The sequence below is a fragment of the Stegodyphus dumicola genome, chromosome 11 (assembly GCF_044657685.1).
Source record: "Stegodyphus dumicola isolate Sdum_Otavi_A_Nest chromosome 11, ASM4465768v1".
NCBI lineage: Eukaryota > Metazoa > Arthropoda > Arachnida > Araneae > Eresidae > Stegodyphus > Stegodyphus dumicola.
In genome coordinates, this window is record NC_140778.1 from 69,808,651 (window position 1) to 69,833,277 (window position 24,627).

General features: G+C 33.2%; 1 protein-coding gene across 1 annotated transcript in view; it reads right to left on the minus strand.

Moving 5' to 3' along the window:
- Positions 1-486: 486 nt before the first annotated feature.
- Polr2C (RNA polymerase III subunit RpII33) overlaps positions 487-24,627 on the minus strand; it is a 33,330-nt gene continuing 9,189 nt past the window's right edge. The window contains exons 2-7 of the mRNA XM_035366898.2: positions 23,646-23,817; positions 19,778-19,906; positions 14,854-14,905; positions 12,185-12,353; positions 6,516-6,553; positions 487-849 (exon numbers count right to left, since the gene is read on the minus strand). Coding sequence (XP_035222789.1) covers positions 671-849; positions 6,516-6,553; positions 12,185-12,353; positions 14,854-14,905; positions 19,778-19,906; positions 23,646-23,817 — 739 coding nt within the window. The 3' untranslated portion in view covers positions 487-670. The remainder of the gene's footprint in view (positions 850-6,515; positions 6,554-12,184; positions 12,354-14,853; positions 14,906-19,777; positions 19,907-23,645; positions 23,818-24,627) is intronic.

Sequence of the window (24,627 nt, forward strand, 5' to 3'; positions counted from 1 at the left end):
CTTATTTCTTATTGTATATCAGTATTGTGCTACATGTTGGAAGGGTACAGGAATAGTTTGATTGCAGTAAATTAAAATTTTAAAATTATTTCACTTCCGTTAACTTTCCAATTAACACACAGAATTAGTATATATCATGCCTTCTAAAAATTATATACTCATCTGCCTTACATTCTATTTCTACACTGCTCGACTCGCAAAGCTGCTTAAAAAGAATATTACAATATTTTTAAATACTGCAGGAAGTGTTTCAAAAATATATAACATGTTTTAGAGATCATATGTCATATGTAGTGCTAAAATGATAAATAAAAATAATCTGAATTTACGTATGAAACTAAAACAGACAGCCAACCATTGCTTTGTCAGCCACTATATCAAATTAAAACTGAAATAGACTTAGAACTTTTGTAAACAAGGAAGCTTCAACATTATTGCTGTTTTTATGCAATAATTTAACACTGAGAAATACAATAAACACATAGCTTAATCCAAAACTAATTTATTAAAATTTGTAAAGCCTGAATATAACAGTAAGGTATGCTTGGACATATTATTATACAAGGGGAAAAAAATTCACATTAAAAACAAAAGTGAATAATGGAACAATGTACATAATGATTGGTATTCAAGCCACTCTTTTAAATGACCACATTTTTCACAGCACAAATTAAATAGACAGAGCATCAGTTTGCATTTCATGACTGAGTTGTGTTTGCAGATCACTCAGTTTCTTCTTCAAAACATGCAGCCCAGTGAGGACAATATTCTCTGGTCTAATGGCTCCACAAGATTCAACATTAAAATAAAATTTATTCGGTTTTCCATCAGGAATATAATCAGCCTCAGCTACATTTAAAAAAAAAAAAAAAAAAAGATAAAGAAACTTTTGGTTAATATGTGATAAAATTAAGGGGGAAAAAATCTCAATACACATATCAACAAAATTAACACAAAATATAGAAAATGGTGAGATTTTAGTATGCAAGACAATATTTAACCCTTCAAAAAAGAGAGAGAAGCTCTACTTAATGTAACTATACATACATAATGGCCATCTGCAACTCGGTTAAAGAAAGTTCAATCCCCAAGTAAAATTACAGAAAAATGCATTAGAGATATTAGAAGTGCTTTCAACAAACATAGAAAACTACATCTAAAGATAATCTAGTTCGTGTCATATTTAGCATGTATAAACAGTAAGTTCTTCAAGACAGTTGTACAAGCCAGTGCTTCTCAATTTTTTTTGCCCCTGGAATTCCTTTCAGCAGTGCTAGATGATAATATGTAGTGTATTCGGAAACTAAGTACCATTTCATTCTAGCGCCGTCGCAGCGCTGTGGTAGGCGTCCCGCGCATGCGCACTAGTCTTTCTTGTTCACTGACTTTCAATTGTCGCCATTTTGGTTGCTCTATCTTGTGTTTTCAGTTTGCTGTGCACATTCAAAATGTTTAAGACAATTAGTTCTCCCACTGACTGTGAGATTCATGTCGTGATTAAATTTTTGAATGTGAGGAATGTTAAACTGGCCGAAATTTATCGTCAAGTGACAGAAGTTTACGGTGAATACGCGATAAGTGATGGAATGGTGAGAAAGTAGGTAAGAATGTTTAATGCAGGTCCAACAAATGTCCAAACCGAGGGTCGACCTTCTGTTGTCACCAATGATTTGGTAAGGAAAGTTGATGAAGCAATTCATGAGAACAGACGCTTCACAATGACAACTCTTTCAGAGACATTTCCACAAATTTCAAGTACTGTTTTGTTCGAAATTGTGTCTGACCGCTTGAATTATCGCAAACTGTATTCCCGATGGGTTCCAAAAATGCTCACTGATGTTCACAAAACAAAGCGACTTGGTAGTGCCCTGACATTTTTCACGCGGTACAGTGATGAGGGAGAAAACTTTTTAAACCTAATTGTGACAGGTGATGAAACTTGGGTGTGTCATTTCACACCAGAATCGAAACAACAATCGATGGAGTGGAGACACACTCATTCTCCAAAAAAACAAAAGTTCAAAGTGACAATGTCATCACAAAAAATCATGTGCACTGTCTTCTGGGATAGGAAAGGCGTTTTGCTTACTGAATTTCTTCCCAGAGGTGAAACCATTAATGCGGCACGATATTGTGAGACTCTAACAAAACTAAGGCGTGCCATTCAAAACAAACGAAGAGGAATGCTCAGTAAAGGAATTGTGTTGCTCCATGACAGTGCTCGGCCCCATACTGCTGGTGTCACTCTATCGTTAATTCGACAGTTTCACTGGGAGCAGTTCGATCACCCGCCGTACAGCCAGGACTTGGCGCTGTCAGACTATCACTTGTTCCTGCACATGAAGCGCGGGCTTGGTGGCAAGCGCTTTGGATCTGACGATAACACGAAAAATGCTGTGGAGTCGTGGTTATCGAAACTGGCGGGAAGTTTCTTTTACAATGGTATACAAAAACTGGTCACCCGCTATGACAAGTGCTTGATCATTGGCGGAAACTATGTTGAAAAATAGTTTAAGACATGTATTTTCATGTAAAAATAAAATTGGATTCAAAAAAATTGTTTTACTATTATTTTTTCAAAACGGTACTTAGTTTCCGAATACGCCTCGTACCTCCCTTTTCCAAAACTCAAAAAATACATAGATATTTATTTAAATTTAGACTATTTGTAATGTGCTTCGTAAATTAAACAAGAAAAGTACAAAAAACTAAGTATCAAACTTATTCAAGTGATGTAAGTACCAAAACTTGGATAAATACTTGTATTTGATAAGTACCCAAATAAGTACTAGAACTTGAATTAACTAACTTTTTACATTCATAAAATAAAACTAAATACTTAACAGGTAAATAAAACACTGGCTGCATTCCCTACTGAAACTATAAAATTTCCACCTGGTTGAGAACCCCTGACAGTTACAGACTTTATGGAATGAATTAAAAAATGTTTTTACTGAAATTTAATTTTTAATTTTGGTAATCCAATATAATTAAATAATTACCCAATTAAATATGAGCAAATAAATAATTTTACATATTTACTACAAAATACAACAAAGTAATTAAAATTATAAAAAAAATTCCTTCATCTGATCGTAAAGCAAACAAAAGAAATACACATATATGAAATATACAGAATGTTGCATACTGAATGAGACAAAAAGAATATAAAAAAACTACATCAGCACAACATCGAATGGTGGGTGAAGCAGTTTGAGGACACAGGCTGCTTGTGTAATAAAAACCAGCCTAGAATGAACAGCAGCCTAAACTGAAGTGGCTGAAAAAATTTGTGAAATGTTTTTACGAAGTCCAATGACATCAGTGCACTGTGCGAGTGCTTAACACAATGTGGCTCATGTAACAGTGTGGCATGTGTTACGGTGACGTCTTCCCTTTCGGTCATACACCTTTTAAAAAACCTTGCGACAAACCATTATGTAAAGCTGTGAGAATTTGCAAGATAAGCTGGAGGTAGAGGGTTTTGCAAACAGATTTGTATTTAGGATAAAGCCACTTTTTGTGCTTCTGGCACAGTTAATCCCCATAATTTATGATTCTGGGGCATGGAAAATCCACATGCTGTAATGGAACATGACTGCGAGTCTCCCAAGATACATGTTTTCTGCGCCATTTCTAACAGTTGTGTTTTTGATCCTTTTTTTCTTTATCGAAAAATCGATTAACAGGTGCACTTACCAAGATATGCTATCAGAGTGGTTGTTCTCTATAGAAACTTGGATAACTATATTTCTGCCATAAATTTGATATATCAAAATAAAATAATTACAGTGTTCACATGTATGCTTTCTTTATGTCTCCTTTAATATGAAAAACCCTGTATATAAGCACAGCAAGAATGTTTGGGACACAGTTCCCAAATCAAAGCATTCAACAATTCATTTGGATTCTATGTATGTCCTCTAAGCACCTTTTTTAGTAATAATGGCTTGTTAAGATATTTGAACATATACCTTTGATAGCATTTCTTACAGGTGGTAAATTTGTATTATGTTTTTTATTTATTTATTTTTTTTTCCAATGGCAAATTGTGAACAGTTACAAGTGTAACCCAGTCCATTAATCTATACAAGGATAAATGTGGTGGTCTCTTTATTATGGAGGCACCTAATAGGTGGGCCACCATTACCTCCTATGAAGAGACGAACAGTTACAACCATGCCTTCTCCGGGATTCGAACCCAGGCCCTTCGTTATCACAGTGAAGCTTCCCTAACCACTATACCGTTTGGGCGGCTTTTTATGTTTATATGATTTCAGAATTCCACTCACATACGCTCTTTGATATATACAGCAGGAAATCTCTTCTGTCGGGGCAAAAGTTATGAGTACTTTCAACATCCATCGACTGACTTTGGTAAGATATTGCCTGCACTGCCTTTTGCATATCTTTTGTATCTTTTACAGAACTGAAATATTTTTAAATGGCATTTCCATAATGAATTCTGTATTTATTTATTATATCATCTATAAGCCAACCTTTTCCACTGAGAGTTTTACTATTACTAAGCTTCTTTCCCTTCATTTTTTGCTTTTGCAATCTAGTACCCATTCTTTTCAGAATGTGCCTGACAATTTTATTTTAATAACAACTAAATCTCCATACGGTTCTGATCATTAAATAACACTGGATGTTTTTGCATCATCAATATACTGTGTATACTGCACGTTATAACTCTGGAAGGATGAAAAATTTGCTGCAACCCAGTAACTTACATCATCACTGAAATGTTCTGCCTGCCCCTTTTCATACTGCTCTCTAAAATTTTTCATCTTTTGAATAATTGACACCTTTCAAAATGAAGAATGCACATCCATAGTATCAATTTTCCACACAATACTCCTATCACTGTACACACTCCAGAGGTATGCATACTTCCAGGTACCTTCTGACAGTGAAATTTGAATTATCATTATTACAATTAATCTCTTCTTTGACAGCAGGAGACATGCTTTTATTAGTTTATTCAAAGAGTTCTTAACTTTCAGTGTAATAGGTGGAGGCAAATCCGTTATTCCGCAAATGTTTTACACTCGATAGTCCTTGACCTACAGCAAGCATAACACACATAAACCTAATTTGTTTCTGCTATTTTTTTTTTCATTTACCTATCACTACTGAGTTTTGAAACGCTCATAGTTTAACACAACAATGACAAGAAATACCAATTTTTACAGAAAGTTCACCTACAATATTCGATAATACGATTACCCTTCCACCACAAATTTTGCATATAACATAATCTTCTATTATTTTAAAAACAATACTTTTATCTGTAAATAAAAAACCTGTAAAATTTATATTCTGTATATCCAGAAAATGATCCAATACTTTACTAGAAGTATTGAGCTGTCTTGGAGGAAGTATTGAGCTGTTTGTTCTCAACAAACTGGTTACCCTGGAATCTATAATTTTTAGATCTATTTCCAGATTTCTGTTTGCTTTGTTCAGTAATTATTTTTACAAATTATCATATCACAAACTGCATTAAATTTATACAAGCAAAATAAAGAATAAGAGCAATAAGCAAGTCAAAACACAAACACTTTTTTAGCATGTCAGTTGTAAATAAAATACTCAAATATCAAATACACAGTTTAAAAGTTGAGTTGTATGAATCCTATCCATAGAATAATTGGTAAAATAATACACATGGAATTATAAATAAAAATTAAAGCAATTTGCAAATGAATATTTACAAGCAGCTGCGGATACAAATGTAAACAAACATTGGGTGATGATTTAAATGGCTGATCTGACAATGTTTATTTTGCAACTATTTATTTCCTTTATCTCATAATTTCAAAGGTTCTAATTTGAATATCATAACACGGTTTGTTTTAAAAGATTCAGAAATGTTCACAGTGCTTAACTATGCAAAAAATTAAATTGCATTTTTTTAAAAAGTGTAAAGGTGTAACTCCCCAGTTAAGGTTTTTTGTTAGTGATTTGTACCCACCTTATTCTTTTAAGCGATTATCTGCCTCAAGCTCAGAAGGAAAACATCAAAAGGAAGTAATCACTACATGTGATTACTCCTTTTGAGTTAATTATTTCAAGAGTAAAGTGTATAACTGCTGCACCTGTGTGCACTGCCACATCAGATATATCAATCAACATGTGCCCAAATTTAGTAAACTGCTTAGCTGTATATATCATGAAGCAAAAAGTGCTCATACTGATCACTTGATAGGTATGCTTTTTCTTTCATATCAGTTATTTATAGTTTTTCCATGCAGTATTTAATGAACACAAACTTTCCCATAAATGTTTTTGATATTCTGTAATTACAGAAAATTTTATTCACACCCTTTAAATAGTTTTTAAATTATTTTAAAAATAGTTATAAATCTAAAGAGAAGAGAGGGAAAGAGAGATTTGACGCTGAATATTTTAAATGTCAATCAAATTAAAAATATTCCAATAAAACATACATAGTTTTAGAAATACAGAAAACAGCAATTAAATAAATGTTATGAATTTATATAGCTTACCTTTATCTTCATCAATTGTCGAATATTCACTTTTCGGCCTGAAAAATTAAACAAGCAAAATTATTTTACAAGTTTTTTAAGATTTAAGTTCCACCCAAATGTTAATAGAATTTCTTTAGAAGCATTTTTTTATTAACTTATACAGTGGAACCTCGAGATACGAGTTTAATTCGTTCCAACTGAGCTCGTATAGCAAATTTCTCGTATTTAGAAACAAACTTCCCCATTGAAAATAATGGAAATCCAGTTAATCTGTTCTGCACCTAAAAAAATATCAACATAAAAATAAATTTTTCTAATAAATAACAAGGATAAATAATATAACCATAGTTTACCTTTATGATAGCTTCTGACACTGACTCATTATTTAAACTGCTTCTCATTAATTCACATCAACAACAGCTTCTCAATATCTTGTAGAAGTTTTGGATGGTGCTTGGAAGTACTAGTAATTCCTTTGGCTATATCAATTTCTTATTGCTTCTTCAGAATAGTGCAAGTTGTCAATGTCGAAAGATTCCAAGGCCATAAGGCCACCTTTTCAACATCTTCTGGAACTTTTGAGCGGTGCTTGGAAGTTACGGCAACTCTTTTGGCTACACCAAGTTTCTTAATTTCTTCCTGCTTCTTCAGAATAGTGCAAATTGTCAATGTCAAAAGATTCCAAGGCCGTAAGGCTTCACCAATTCAGTCATTCTTACACCACACTTGTTTACCTATGATTTCTTTCTTAATTTCAATGGTCAGGGCTTCCTTATTTTTCTTTGCAGTACTATCTGAGGCAACAATCTTCTTAGGAGGCATCGTGAAATAGTTATTTCCATGTTAAATGTAATACATAATTGACTCACAAGCACACAAACACCTGACAAGGGGATTCTCCGAGTCGAGCCGGAATGGGAAATGGTGCCACAAATACCAACAGTCTGGCTCAGTGCTCACAACTCGAGTCAATGCTCATATTTAGAGACAAATTTTTCGCTCATACTTTCCTTGTATCTCGAATTTCTCATAGATAGAGGTGCTCGTATCTCAAGGTTCCACTGTATTACTGCACTTATTTCACCCATCTCCTTCAGAAACATGAAAGTATACATTAAGTTGCGTTTTATTACAATACTTAGTCTGACCTAGAGTTCTTCTTGAGCACTAGAAGCTAATTTAATTTTCCCATCTCATTTTAATAAAGAAGAAATGCTAAGATGCTAAATTTTGTGAAGTAAGAAGAATAAAGTGCAATTATGTTGCATGGTACCAAAAGCTGATGCATAACAATTACATTCATGATCGATGCTTTTTCATTATCAGAGCATCCACCAAAATTTATAGCACTTCCTTATTAACCCCTTCGCACCAACTGTCACGTCTACGTGTCAGCAACGAACACACTCACCTCCCGGCCGACACGCAGGCGTGCCAGAGCATTTTCCCATTCACTACCGACTGTCACGTATTTGTGCCAGTATCCTGGAACGTTGTAAAAACTAAAATTTCTGCCACAAGATGGCACTGTATGTCCATATGGTTTCAGATACATGTACATTAGACCTTCTACTCGAAATGAGAGAAGCATGACTCACATACACGTGTTTTTGATCATATAAACAAAAGGGGAAATAAATGTTTCCGAATGGCGTGATTTATGACGTCTCTTTAAATCGCACTTTATTCGCACGTGGTAGCTGTTTATTTAAGTAGAGAAGTTTTATTTGCGCTAAAGCGTTGGGTATTTCGGTTTGCAGTTCAGTTTTTAAAAAATAATTAGATCTTGTTAGACGTGAATTCTTTCTGTTTTTACCATTGCAATGTCGAAGCGTCGAAAATGTTTAACAGAGCATGAAATAGCAGAAATGATGCAAAATATTTCAGATACTGATTCTGAAATTCAGATATTCTGATATTGATTCTGAAAGACATTTTCCAAAACTTTGTTCAGAAGAGACTGATAAGAAAATGAGACGACAATGCTTCGTTTATTCACATTCCCGGAAAAATCCTCAAAAACTGCAAATGAGTTATTACGAGTTCAAGGAATGTAACGTAGGACTGTGTGTAGATCCCTGTTTTCAAATTTTTCATACGAAAACAGAATTTTACGTAACATATTTAATTTTTCATACGCATAAGTCTAAAATGGTGAGTAATGAAAATAAAATGTGTAAAATATGCATTTAAACAAGAAATAAGGTAATTAAAGTATATAGTATAAAAATATCTATAAAGCATAAGCCGTTTAAATACTTTATAGAGCATTATTAAACAATGCGTTGATACTTCGGAAATTTCATGGATTTAGGCTTAGTAGCAAAAAAGACCCCGGCCCTAGACAGACGCTTGCGTAAGACACTGCCGGCCTCCGCAATAAGCGCACGTTTCCGCTACCCGGCTCGAAGGAGTTAAAGCAAGCAATGCATAAGCTTTACTAATACTTGAAATCTACACTTAGCTTACCTGATAACTGAGTTTGCCAATTTCGGCAACCCAAAACAGTAGCTACTTTAAAAAAGTACACAATTTATTAAAATATGCTTCTGATAACTTCACATAATGAATCTTTTGCTTATGATATTTTTAATATGATTTCACATAATTTTGCAGCATTTTTCTGGGTTGTGTTGTTTAATGAACATCCCGAATAACCATTTTCAAGTGACATTTAGCCTTTTTGAAAAGGTTAATGCTCTAACTCCTTATCACACAATTTCTTTGGGCAATAGTAAAACTATGGATGGAAAATGTGTGGTAGAGATGACCAGGTATTCTATAAAATCAACACAGTTTGTTGGTGTGGGATAAGTTTTGCAGTCACATAACCAAGAATCTCATCTGCGGAAATATACAGTATATTTACATGATAAAAAAATATCAAAATTAAAAACATCATATGTTTAGAATTTCCGATACATAGTCTCGCATATTGGAGATAAAAGCGTTTTATTCCATGCAGTGTTGCCACTGCTCGCTTTGAAAATCTCCGAGTTCATTAATCAACAATTCATGAAAGTTTTACAAAATACCACATTAAAAAAAGTAGGAAAAAAATTTGGTTATGGTTATTATTAATCTGGTATTAATGGTTATTATGAAAAGTTTCAGATTTTAAATTATGCCCAAAGGGGTGTTTTCTTAACGTTTTGAGTGTTACCTTTATTTATTAAATATCATGTTCTTCGCACTTAAATCATAAAATTCAGTTCAGTAGCAATGTTGTACAATAATTTTAAAATGAGCATATCTTTAGTATTTCCGATACCCAGTTTCGCGCCTGCTGGAGATAAAAAGGTTCCCCCCCTATAGTGTTGCCATTGCTCGCTTTTAAATCGTTGAGTTTGTTACTAAAAAATTCTTTAAAGTTTTACAAAATATGAAACCGATAATAAAACAAACTCTAAATTTCAAATTCGGTCTTCCACATGCCTATATTCGTAGGAGGATTATGTCATTCAAAATTAGATGGTATACCATTGTTTTATCACAATGAGAGAAATATACATACATTTATGCAGATTTTCCATTATTTAATTTCTTTAAATATAATGCAGGACTCTAACATTTGGTGTCAACAGTTTGGAAAGTGAAACGCACATTTATAGTGATTCAACACAAAATCGCAAAACGAAAACAACAGTTCTTCAGGGACAAAGTCTGTTCCAAATTTCTACATTTTAAAATTTAACTGAAAAATAGTTACATTTTAAATGTAAAAATAAAATAAAAAAAATAACTATATACACTGCTCGACATCGAAAATGCAACACCAAGAAGGAGTGCTCAGAAATTTATGCAAATTTTAAGAGTACATGCGAATGATGTGAAATACGCAGCTCTCCGACGCACATGAAGAAGGCACAAGATATAAGGGAAAGAATGTGCAGAATGGGCAATATTCGTGTCATTATTTCTGCCAGACGAATTATCGAAGAAAGTTGGTGATTGTCCCGGAAGATACGTGTAATAGGAGAGAATGCCAAGCTGCCGTCAACGAAGGCACTTCCAGAAGATAGACGATTTTATGAGGAGTATGGTGATTGGACTGTGAAGGGCAGGTTGGTCCCTATGTCAAATCGCAGCTGATACCCATATCGATGCGAGCACGGTGCATCGGCTATAGCGAACATGGTTCGAACAAGGAAATGTGGGAAGAAGGAGGGGTGCAGGTGCAGCCAGAGTGACGTCAGCACGCATGGATCGACGCATCCGCCGACAAGCTGTGGCGGTCCCGCAAGTCACTTGTACCAAGATTCTGCAGCATGTGCAAGATACCCTGGATGTTACCGTGTTGACCAGAACCATTTCCCGTCGATTGGCTGAACGTGGCCTGCACTCACGCCATCCGTTAAGACTGCCATTGACCCCACAGCACAGATGCCAACATTTAGAATGGTGCCGGACTGAAGCGATGTGGATGACAGAATGGTGAAACGTCATGTTCTCAGATGAGTCACGCTTCTCTTTATCCAGTGACAGTCGCCGCATACATGTGTGGCGTCGACGTGGAGGCAGATCTAATCCAGCAGTAACAGTGGAACGCCCCACCGCACGACAACGTGGCATAATGGTTTGGGGCGCTATTGCCTACAATTCCAGATCACCTCTAGTTCATATTCAGGGCACTACGACAGCCCAACGATACTTGGATAATGTACTGCGGCCAGTGGCAATCCCCTACCATCAGAAGCTGCCTAATGCAATTTTCAGCAGGATAACACCCGACCACACAGTGCTCACATCTGCCAACATGCTCTGCAAGGTATACAGATGCTTCCCTGGCCACCGTACTCTCCTGACCTGTCACCAATCGAACATGTGTGGGATGTGATTGGATGCCGTTTGCAGACTCTGCCCCTGCCTTGTTCAGAAGATGAACTGTGGCAAATGGTTGAAAGGGAATGGAGAGCCATCCCTCAGGACACCATCCACACTCTTATTGACTCTATGCCTAGACATGTTTCTTCATGCATCGTTGTCCGTGGTGGTCGTACATCCTACTAAGCCGACGCCATTTTCGCTCTGTATTCTATCATTTTGAAGTAAAGATCACTTATTGCTGTGTGCTGTCTGTATTTTTTCCAAATTTCATCACTTTCTGACCACTCTTTTTGGATGTTGCATTTTCAATGTCGAGCAGTATAAATATATTAAACTATATAAATATGGAGGGAGGAAACCATGAACAATAATGAAAGTCAAATACAATACATAACTAATTTTAAAATGCACATAAAGCTCTTGTGCGATTCTTATTTTAAAAAGTTTTATCTTTTCACAGCTCTGAGTTACATAAAGCAATTAATACAAGGATACTCAACCCTTTTTTTGCCCGATGCACCACTTTCATCATTGCTAGAAGACTATTCCCCCCTTTCCCAATTTCCAAACCTACAAAAAATATGTATATTTATTTAGATCATCTTCAAAAGCAAGCACAGAAGGAAATGGGTGGTGTCAGACTGACTGCATCCTCCCAAAACTAAAAAATCTTCCCTGGAGGGAAATTTTCCTGGGAAACTCTGAATTATTAAAAAGCATATACTTTTATCTAGTAGAACACAAAGAAAAAAAGTAACTATTAATGGATATTATGAAAAGAAATTGAATATTACTATTTAACAAAATAATAAGTGCATGAATCAAGAACACATGGAAAAAGAAGAAGGAAAAATACAAACCATTCTTCTGGTCTTGGATATGTGGTATGCCGAAAAGCATTGTCAGGATCATACTCAAATGCAACACCACAGGTTGGATTCCACTTGGCATGTTCTTTTGCAAAGCCTTTTTTAGCATAAGCACGAACTTTTAACTCTTGTCCTTTCCGCAATTTTACAATGAGTATATCTGTAAATAATAGATAAATTATATTCATATTAACAGTTTTAATACATAAAACTATTAAAAACTCAAATAACAATATATAAAATAAAAACACCAAAAACATGTTGAATCAACAATAGAGATTTTAAAAAATGTATTTAAAAGCACTATTCTTTTACTCTGTGTCATTTTTCTTGGGGGGGGGGAGTTATTTTGGGACTTACACTGCTGAATTAGAATATGACATCTATTTTTTTTAAATCTTTGTCTACCAGTTTTACAAGAATCATATTATTCTGAAATTAAAAAAGCAATTAGGGTATTTTGTGATCATCTTGTAATTTCTAATTATACTATAATGGAAGTCTTCAGTATCTCAAATCATGACACCATAAACTTAATCATAAGAAAAGAAATGCAACTTAAGTTCTTTATAATCAGAACAGTGTTTTAAGTTTCAAATTTACACAGGCATCCACCTACTACTGTATAGTTTAAATATGCAATATTTGAATAAATTGCTTATATTTAGTATGCACTTTTCAATAATTATATCTAGAGTTATAATTTTATTACATCAAAAACTAATTTTTGTTGCAGACTTCTTAATAGTATTTTCACCAAGCATTACAGTTTCATACATTAAAAGCTACAGTAACTTGCCATCCTAGACAGCATGGTGTTTGGCACAAGTTTACTGATATACAAAAACTTGTGACACAGATTCATAGTTAAGGCTTGATTGACTGTGCAAGTCTGGGACTAATTAGCATTCATTAGTTGATTGAATTATGCTCAATTAAGGCATTATTCATGTGAAGGCAAAAGCAACATAAATTGACAGATTTTGAGGTGTGGCAAATACAAACCAAGATTGTTCAAGACTTGAATATCTTTCAAGTACCATATCAGGAACTTGACCTTATTCTTTAAGCAATGAACTATGCTAATAGACAAACTGGTCAATGGTGGCCAAAAGCAACAATCACTTCTAAAAATTATTTTCTGCCAGCATTGTCTTGAAAAACTGTGAAGCAAATTCATGTCGACAATGACAGCAGATTGCCACATAAAATCAAATGAGACATTTTGCTGATCTAAGCAGGTTTGGTATAATCAATAATTAAAAATAGCAAAATAACATAATGATTTAGAAAGAATAGAAAAAAAAATTATTTGAAAAGAATTATAAAATTGAACCCATATCATTGTAAAAACAATCTGAAAAACAGAACAATTTTTTCTATTGCATATAGCAAAGGCTGCCATACTGCAACTTCTGAATCGTGTACGGCTCTTATACAAATAACACATACATATGGAATATGGTAAATTAACACACTTTCTTGACCAAATAAAAATAATTTTCATTTCTTTTTACAAAGTTATCAATTATTACACAGTTAGTCTTATCTTTCCATTTGAAACTTGTTTCACAACTTTCAAAATGCTGTAAATATGGAATTATGGCTTTTGGAAAATCTAGTTGCAACTCTCGAACTTTCCTGAATTCCAATATGTGGTTTTTACTGACATGCAATTTGGCCACTCTTGGCATGCAATAACCTATTTTGCAATTTCAAATGGATAACTTGAAGAAAATTTGCTTTAATCCTGTTGAACATTTATCGCAATTACATTACAGAGTTCATGTGAAATTTCATAAATGATATTCCTTTTCATAAGATTTAGTATACTGCAAATTAATAATTCTAATTCTCATCAGAAATTTATACTTTCTATATCAGACCTTGGTTGTTTTCAGTAATGATTACTGTAACTAATAGAAGGGTTAACTACAGGAAGACTGCTCAGTATCACCCCCGTTAATAATTACCTACAATATATTAAAATTCAAAATTTTTTTAAACTGGTTTGGATGTGCTTTTATGGTTGGAAAGACAATAAATAAGATTATAACCTCTGTTGAAATCTTTCCTTTCCTTAGCTTTTAATAAATTTCAGTGCTTAAAGCAATTTTTTAAAAAGCCTTATCTGTCTTCTTCCTTGTGACAAATCTTGTTATTTCTCTAAAAAAATATAGCTTCTTTTATACAACAAGAAATCACTGGTTTCGTGAAATCAAAATCTGAGCAAATTTAGGACATTAAGGCAATCAGTACAGAAACTTCTGAATAATTAACGAATTGTGCATTTCATAAATGTTTGGAGTTGCTACTAGCACAGATACTTAATATGAGGGGGGGAACTGGGTTCTTTGGTAAGAATACTGAATAGTATGAATACATATACTGAATAGTATGAATACATTGGAAAATTTAAACTCAATCATTAACTTAGTTAATGGAACTCACAATTAAAAATGTACAGAACTCTTGTTGAAGTATAGTAATAGTATACTAACCATAACAAATTATTTTCAACTTACAAAAAAAAAAAAAAAAAAAAAAAAAAAAAACTTAATCAGACTCAAAAGAGAAGGATAATTTATGCTAAACTTTATGCAAAAGAATGTTGTGATACATCTTCAAACAGTTCCAATATTAACTAACAAATACATTACCATCATTTTCACAATATTCACTTGTGTCCTCCTCTCTGTGTCTTGAAGTAACCTATGAAGAATTTTTAACATTAAATATCCATTTACATATTTACATGGACAAATATATATCAATTTAAATATTTTATTATTATACAATTATCATTTATTTTTTGCCTTGTCAAGTGGAATTCTTTTATAAAGAAGCTGAATCCATATCCTCTGATTCACTCATGATTACTAATGAGGACATACACATACTAGACACAGAATTAACACTATAGTCTACTATTTTCTATTCATACGTACACAAAAGAACAATTTCACAAAAGAAACTGAAAATGGAAGGAAAAGATTAGAAAACAATACATTAGCAATGTGGACAATTTAATACACACAAAATTTTTTCAGTTCACAAAGACATAAGATGTATGGGAAAACAGCTATGCTGTGGAAAAGCAATGGTGATAAAATAATTATGGGAAAAAACACATTCATAACTCTTTTAAAGAAAATCCCGACTTCATGAATGGCATCCTAAGAAAAACTGGATCATATTTATCTCAAAAAAGGAAAACTGCCGAAAGTTCAGTCCATTCATCACCAGAAACAGAAATTCAAAAAAGCTACTTTTTACCCACCTAGCAGTTTTTCAATTTAGCTTTTGGGTGGGGGAGCATTTGAATGACAGCATGCTTTCAGACCTGGGTTAAGAATGTTTTCTATGACACAGCTAAATTGTGATTAAAAAAAAAATCACTTAAATTTGGCAGTTATATCAAATATTTTTTGGTGGAGCTGAATAACTACAAGATTTTCATAATTTCTTATGTCAAATATAAGAACCAATTTCTGAGCAAAATGTTTCACAAGTGTATTTATTTGTCCTCATGATATACCTCTCTGTTCAATTAAACCATATCATATATGTTAAATCTGCAATACTTGAATATGGCTGTTAGAAAATGGTGTAATCTCTGTAGATGAAATGCATGATGTAGCATCATTTGGGACAGGTCAAATGGAGATGTAATGCAAATGAAGTCAAAGCATCTTTTAACTGTTCTGGTATTAAGCTACATTTTCAGCAAAGAAGTTTCAATTTCTTTGATTATAAACATATTCTTATCATGTCTCAATCACCTTTCTTGCCAGATTTAATGTATTAAATAATTCTTATTTAATAATTCAAATTTGTCTTTTAAATGTTAACTGACTTACAATAAACACTCACAGTTCAAAAACTTTCTTAAAAAAGGCACAAAAATCACCAACTTGCACCCGATAAGTAACTTTTAGCTTTTCATCTGTAGAAAAATGCCAAATCATGCTAAGGTGGTTGCATTAATATGTAAGTACCTGCAATTTTAAGGCACTAATAGGAATTGTAAATGAAAATAACTTAGAATAAACTGATAATATTATATACATTTGAAAGGCTATCTATACGTCAGACATCTCATTGAACCAATCTCAATCATGTGTGTGTGTATGCTTCTTTATGTTTTAATTATAATTTTGAACTGATATGTGCTTCCAGAAAACTACCGTAATTTCCGGAAGAAAGGCCGCACTCAAGAAAATTAAAATTACACAGAAATGCCACAAGAGATTAAATTGCACGTGACATCGTCGTGGGCCGTATAGTTGCAAAATCTCAACCTATGTCCTGATATATGACATATCAGTTAGGAAAAATGCATGAAATGAAACCATAACTCAAAAATATATTAAAGGTAAGAAATGCTGAAAATATATTTACATTCATGAATATACTTATATTTACTCACTAAAGAAGTCTATATATGTAATATTCAGACTATATTATAAAAAATGTTGCAACAACGAAATATTAAATTTGAATGACAAAAGGAAATTTTAAATTTTACTTACAAAAGGAATTACAGCAAACTATACATCATATGAAGCCATCAAAATCTGATTCTTCACTATCTGAATTAAAAAGATTTAGTAAATCCTGATCTAAGTCCAAGTCTTCCAGATCATCACATTCATCCTCTTGATTTACAGTCTCTTTATCTAAGGATATAATTTCCGCTTCTTTGAACCCTGCTATTATTGACGATGTTTTTTTTACCGATTTCCATGAACTTCCTACCCACTGTGCAACTTCTTCATAAGATGCTTTACGCATTTTACCACTTTTGGTATACGTATGCAATCTTTCACTCATCCAACACTCCAAAGCCTTCGGACTTCAGCTTTGAAGGATTTATTACCTGACAAATCTAATAGTTGTGTCAAACCACCAGGAATTATTGCTACGGTCGTAGACAATTTTTTATATCTGGTTTTCATTGATCAAGTAAATGAGCACACATCAAATCCATTGTCAGTAACCCTTTTGGTTGGAAAAAAGATCCCTTACGACACTGCCAAACTTTTTTGTAGCCACTCATGCATGATTGTTTCTCATATCCAGCCATTCTCGTTTGCACAAATAATTACGTCATTAGGAAAATCTTCCTTCGGAATAGTTTTTCATTTAAAAATGATCATCGGCTTTAGCTTGTCACTGTTTGTGGCACAAGCTAATGTAAATGACGTTCTTTCATGCCCCGTCGTAAGCACAGATACAGTTTTTGCACCAGTTTCGTTTGCTAGGTCGACGTGTACATGGATGATACCGTGTATGTGCAATTCTTAAAAATGCGGCAAGCAGTGGGCGATTCTGCATTTTGTCCCAATTTCGCACCTAATCTTCATCATGATTAAGCACTTTTGTTACATAAAAGTTCTAGCATAAGCGTAATTTGGCTAGCAGATTGTTGGGAAAAAATGTTGAATAAGAAAAAAAAAAAGCCTTTACTTCGTGAAAACAAAATGGCGTCCATACAAAAACTAGCAGGTTGCTGCAGGAGGGTTAATCGCCAAATTTTCCCCAAGTTACCATAATCCAAAGATTAACCATTTTTTCTTTTCATAAATCTGCTACACCAGCAAAGCCCTCCTTTGAAATCATTTATGTTCATCTGTTTTGCTATAAATTTTGCTTGTAAGTGAATTTTTACAGTCAAAATTGCCATTCCCTTTCCTCGTTGCTCCTTTATCCAGTTTGCAAGTTCGTCCTCTAGATTGGGCCACCTTACAGTTTTTTTGTTTTGTACAGAAGTTTACACTTCTTTTGGCTCGTTTCTGTTGTGGCATATTTTTAAGTTCTTTTTCAGTTCTACAACGTTGAACTCGTCAACTTCAAACTCTAGAGCAGCTGCTCTATTTCCAATTTGTTCAGCACGTGAAATTACATTAAGCTTAAAACCAGCAGCATAGCTTCTCTGCCGATTAGGTGCCATTTTAAAAAATTTTCCGCTGCCTTCTTACTTAAAAACAATCCAACATATACTTGTACCCAAACTGATGGGATATGTATCTGGCAGAATGCCAAGAAAAATCGATTCATGCTGAAGAGGAAATACGTCAGAGTTCGTTATTGCCAGGCAGGTGGAGTCGTGTCCGCCTTCGAAAAAAACTGCAGAAAAGGCAGGGGTGGGGAGAGGATAGGTCCTGGAAGATTCATCGAATGGCAGAGGAGAGAGACTATTCATAATGATGAGAACGCTGATTTGAAAGGGGAGAGAATGTTATTGTTCTGAGATCCCATTTAGGGTGAATAAGGCATGTACTTCCGTTCAAGGGAAAGAATGTAAACAAAATAACGTTCGTAAAAAGCAAATGAGTGGTCTTTTGTATGGGAACAGCACCAGTCTATGTACAATGACAAGGCCATCCAAACTATGTACAATGACAAAGTTATTCAAACTACGTATAATGACCATCATAGGAAGTATTTTATTTTTAGTACACCTAAACGCCGCACCTGCTGAAAATTTAAGTTTTAAACACGTAAACGCGGCGGCATTTCTTCCGGAAATTACGGTATTCACTGGGATTACAGAGCACTACATTTTACAAAGAAATGTGCATCATTCATTTTAAAACATTTTTAAATCTAAATCAATATTGTATATAAAAGATATTTATATACATACACACATAAATTCTTGGAGTATATATACTAATTTAATTCAAAAAATTGCAGATTACTATTATTTGTAAACTATTGGTGAAAATAACAGTATGTGAAACAACTACTGTAAATTTAATTTAGGCTAAATATTATTATTTTCATTTGAATTAATTTAAAATTCAAGAAGGAATAAATAATTATTGACAATTTAATGAAAAAACAATTACAAGGCACATTACAAGGCTTTACTGACATTACGAGGCACTAAGAAATAAGGCTGACATTACAAGGCAAATTAGACCTTTCTCTTTCAAGTAACATTTAAAAAAATAGGAGCACTATAGTAAGCAACAATTTGAAATTATCTATTCCTCATTTTTTAACATGATTTACATTTAGATTTTTCCAATTATCATTTGTATTTCAACTTATACCTTCTATTCATATTTTATTTACTTCATTTTAATATTTTTACTTAATGAAAACAGCTTTTAAACTTGAAAGACTAAATTAACATAGGGGTATTCTCCTGAGCTATTTGAGGTATAGATACATAAAAAAATTTAAAAATTACTTTAAACAGACTATAAAGACAGAAATGTTAATTAGTATTCCCTCATTATTGAAAAGTCTAATGAAAAAAGGGTTACATCCCCTGTTAACATTAGAATTGTATCATTAAATCATCAGTAATTAATTATTTCCTTATGCATTTTTAATTCATTTAATTGAATTTAATTTTCAGGATAATGATAATATTTACAATAGTTTTTTCACACACACATTTACTTCCATAAATTATCCTCATTTAATAACTACAGTTTTATTAATTCAATTATTTTAATCTTAGCTTCATTATTGCTAGATTTTTGATTGCCCATACAATCATTTTTACATAATATATATAATATGTAAAAATGATAAAAAATATAAAAATGATATATATATATATATTACCGGGACAACTCTCATGTCACTTGACTTCATATCTGCAGTAGTCACATGACGAGTCTGTTCTTCAGTGCACTTGACATCCAAAGTAAATTCAATTGAACAATCAGGACAGAAGTCAATGCATGTACAATCCTATAAATGTTTTTTAAACAATATAGGAAAAAAAAAAGTCAAATGATGAATAAATAAATACAAAACTAAAAATATTCATTACATCATAACAAAATACAATTAAAAATGTTAGTCTAAAAGTATATAAAAACTGTTTGATAGTTAAAAATTGGAAGAAAATTCCTAACAATTTTTTTTTTTTTTTTTAAAATTCAATTAATTTTTATAACTGTTCTCAGTTATTAACAGTTCAAAGAAGGTAAAATTGTTCCCAATTAGATGGATTTCATTAGCAGACCAGACATTATTGCTACTTTCACTTTAAAGAAATACTTGAAGCAAGCCTCATGCACAAATAATCCTGTGAAAGAATAGCATAACCTTGAATAACTGAGCCTTTTCTTTATCAAAGAATTGAAAAAGTGTCCACATAGCATTAATTTATGATAAAAGAATGCATCCTTTTTTTTCGGGGGGGGGGGGCTTCAACTATGTACATGTCAGCAGATATTACAGCATGACTATACATAGAATAAAAAGAATCTATAAAAATGTTTCACAAAAACACCTTGTCAAAGGCAGATATTGCAGCTTTGAAATAATAAATCAATCAAATTTAATAGATGTATTTTTGTGAATAATTTTCTTTTGTAAGAAAAAGCAACAACAGAATAGGATATTTTAAGGAGGAAAGTAAATTATTATTAAATTTTTTAATTATTTTTACGTCTACGCTATATAATCTGCCTTAGCTAATGACTTCAAAGCAATGATGCATAATCACTTTAGACTGAAATAGTGGAATCTAAAATTGCCATTGCTAATTACAGCATTAGAAAAAATGGAAGCATACTATTATGCTATTTCTAAAAGATAAATTACAAAACATTATTTGATAAAAAAAAAATAAAAAAAAAAAAAAAGCAGTGTTACTCCAAATGTCCAAATAAAAAATGTTGTGGCAGAAAATACAACTTGTGATCTCATCTACTTTTACTGCCGTAAAATTTAAAAGGATTTATAATACCATATTACTTTCCCCCTAGCTTGTTAACACCAGGTTCTGAAAGTTTAAAAAATATTTGAATAATTTTCCTCTTTTCCTCTTCATCAAGGTCTTTCGAGAATGGGCTCTCTTAATTTTAAAATGAATTTGTATATGTAGTTATTGTTTTCTGATTAAGAAACTATTGCAAACTACTTGTGAAGGTTATGCCGAAACTTGCCCTTCTAGCTGCGGAACTTTATGCCAGCCTGATACGAGAACCCTAAAAATGCAGCAAAACAAACATGAAATGACATTCAGTCTACAATTTCACAAAGCCAGTAGCAAATTCGCAGTTTTTAATTATTTACACATGATTTGTGGTACCCTCTGACCTTGCAAAGGTCACATAAAGAGTAGCAGACTTACAAGGAGATTCAAGTCACAGGAAAGTAGAAATGAAGATACCTTATTAGATATTGTAATATTATTATTAACCAATATTATTATGTGCTCTTAATTGGAATGTACATTTCTCAAAGAAATAATATTGTGATAGTTACTTGTAGTTTATTCATGTCTACTTCTTATTTGTAATGTTCTTACTGTAACCACATAATTATACTGTTATTCACATATTTTCCCGTCGCGGTTTCTTCTTCTTCGGTTGCACCACAACCTGTCACAGGCCATGGCCATATCAACAAGCTTCCTCCAATGAATCCGATTAGTCACTATGGTCCGCCAATCATTGATTTTGATGTTTAGACTTCTGAGATGATCTTCCTCCACCGAGTCTATCCCTCTTGTACAAGGTGTTCCTCTTTTCCTAGTAACCTCTAAGCTTGCAAAGGTCACCTTTTTCACATCTAAAAAAAATTCCAAGCCAGCTGATATGATAAGATCTGAAACCTCAGACAATGTTAGGTTGTTTGCATCTTCTATATATTTTATGGTTAAACAACATTCCATCTATTATTTCCTCTAACTGGGCTATATATGCGATGTGTTTTCTAAGTAAAGGCTGTTTGAAAATATGAAAACGAACGAAAGAAAATTTTCAAAACCCAAATTTATTTTCCTATTCTACACACGTTTCTCTATTTCTCAACATAGCTGCCAAAGTTTGTTTAAACACTTATCATACCTTAGAACTAGATTTTGAATACCCTCTGCATAGAAATTTGCTGCCTACTCCAATAACCAAGAGAACATGGCCGTTCCTATGTCTTCGTTATCGTTGTAGTGGTTGTTGCCGAGATGATGTTTGCGATAGCAAAAAAGATGAAAATTGCTCAGTGTAAGGCCTGGGCTGTAGAGGTGGTGGTGCAAAACTTCCCACCCAAAAAGAGTCCAGTAATACTCGGGTCTGAGCTGCGGTACGAGGCCTTGCATTGACATGGAGTAGCAAAGTTTCCTCTGTCAGCATGCCACATCTTTTGTTTGGAATCGCTCTGCCCAGCTTTTGCATGGTTTGGCCCACAGGCTACCACATTTATGGTGGTTCCACATTGCATGAAGTTGACCAACAAAACGCCATGCCTATCCCAAAACATGGACGCCATTGATCTTGCACTAGAATAGAGTGTGTTTGGCTTTGACCCTTACAGAAGAGTGTGTAGATCTCCACTCTATGCTCTATTGCTTCCATTCAGGCATAACATGTGGAACCCACATTTCGTCTCCCATTATGATCCGACTCAACATTGTGTTACTTTCTTCGTTATAACGAGTTGAAAAATTAAGCGAACACTTAAATCTTTTGTTTTTGAGGTCCTCCATTTAGGGACCTAATGGGAGCACAGTTTCTTAAACCTTAACTTTTCAGAAACAATATTGTTCAGTACTGACCTAGACACTTCAGGACATTCATTTGAAAGAGTGCTTATGGTGAAGCTTCTGTTCTCAAGAATTTTCGCTTCAACTAAAACCACCATATCATCTGTGATCATAGATTGGCGACCAGAACAGGCTTCATCATGAATGTTGTTACGACCAGATTTAACCAACATGTGGTTAAATCTCATGACATGTGGTTAAATCCATAACAACATGTGGCAGATTTGTGAAGTCACGGCAGTAGCTCCGTAAACTTCACAAATCTGCCAGTGGATGTCTGTAGTAGACAGTTTTCTTGATGATAAAGAGCACATCACTGACTGTATCTTGCACGGGGTTGCCAATTCAATAATCTCAAACATTTTAAAGACACAGAACAGACCATACATGTTACCTACGCAGCTGCAACTGAGCACAGTTGTTTAAAAGGATACTGCATCCTGTATAGCTGTGCAGTGTTTAACCTTCTCAGCATTATAAATACAAAATTCTGTATAAAAGTGTAGCTTTCTTATTCATTGCACATGAAAATTTCTGTCAGCTTATACTGTATCTAATTTCCAGTTGGATGTATATTGAAAGAAAAGGATTCGTGGCACAAAATGACAGAGTGTTTTCTCAATAATAATCAAGAAAATACCATTTATTCAAGAGATTTTTAGGAACTTAAAAAAATTTCAGGGGTAAACCTGTAATACTCAAAGAGTTAATGTACATGATGCTGATTTTTTTTTTTTTTTTTTTTTTTGAGTAAAAGCAAATTGACCTATATACGACTATATATATTATATGATACATTGTTATTATAAGCTATTTTTTTACAAAGCTTCAAGTACTGCTAAGTTGCCCCCACGTATTATATTTTACACCAACCTTTGTGTTCGGTGCCTTATTGCCAGAAAAGTATCACAATTTTAAATTAATAATGATACTAACCCTAGAATACTGCATTTTATCTACAACTTCATCACTTGTAAGAGGAATCAGACCTAATCTATGGGCAACAAATTCATCATGAAGAACAGTTGAATTTGCTTCAAGCTGAACCCAATCAATGGCTAATGTAGGAACTTCAGCAATAAAAACTCTTCGAAGGCTGTTGGCAACACTGAAATAGATTTTTTAAAATATATACATATTAATTCAGAAGTCTAACAACAAATACATATTATTTAAAAAGTCCAGATCTATATAGTTTAAATATATCTTTTCAATAACGATTTGATCCAAGTATTTTTTATACAGAAATAAGAATATAAAAAAATGGCATAAAAACATCAAATCATATTAGTATTTTTTGCATATATTCATTTTTTACATACATGCAGTATGTAAAAAAGACATATTTAGAAAAAATTATTATTCACAAATATTCACATTTTTGATTTAGCTGCTGTTAATTTGTTGCAAGTTCAATCATTATTTTGTAAAATGTTTCACTTTTATTTAATTACCTCTAAATCACTATTATGGTCTGAACTTAGAAAACTTGCAACATAATCAGATATGTAAAATTCACATGTTCAGCATCAGCCACATTGCACACACTATCAAGAGAAATACACTAAAATGATGATTTCAAAATGTCTAGTTACGCAGTATAAACAACAGATTAAAACACTGAAGAATAAGTTGCACTAAGAAAATGATCTTGTCAGATCTAGTGAATTTTTGCAACCTAGAGACACCAGCACATAACCCATAATCTGCAGTTCATCTGCAACACTTTGCCTTGAGTCAGATGATGCAAGTATTTGATAAGTATGCTTCTTGAAAATGATGTTTCAACTGTGTAATTCTTCAATAACCAAACTGACTAACATTTGTAGAAAAACATTTACTGTATTGTTACGAATTTGGTATTTAAAAAGCTAATATTAGTTCAATTATAAATTAATTGGTTTTATTTCTCGCGCAG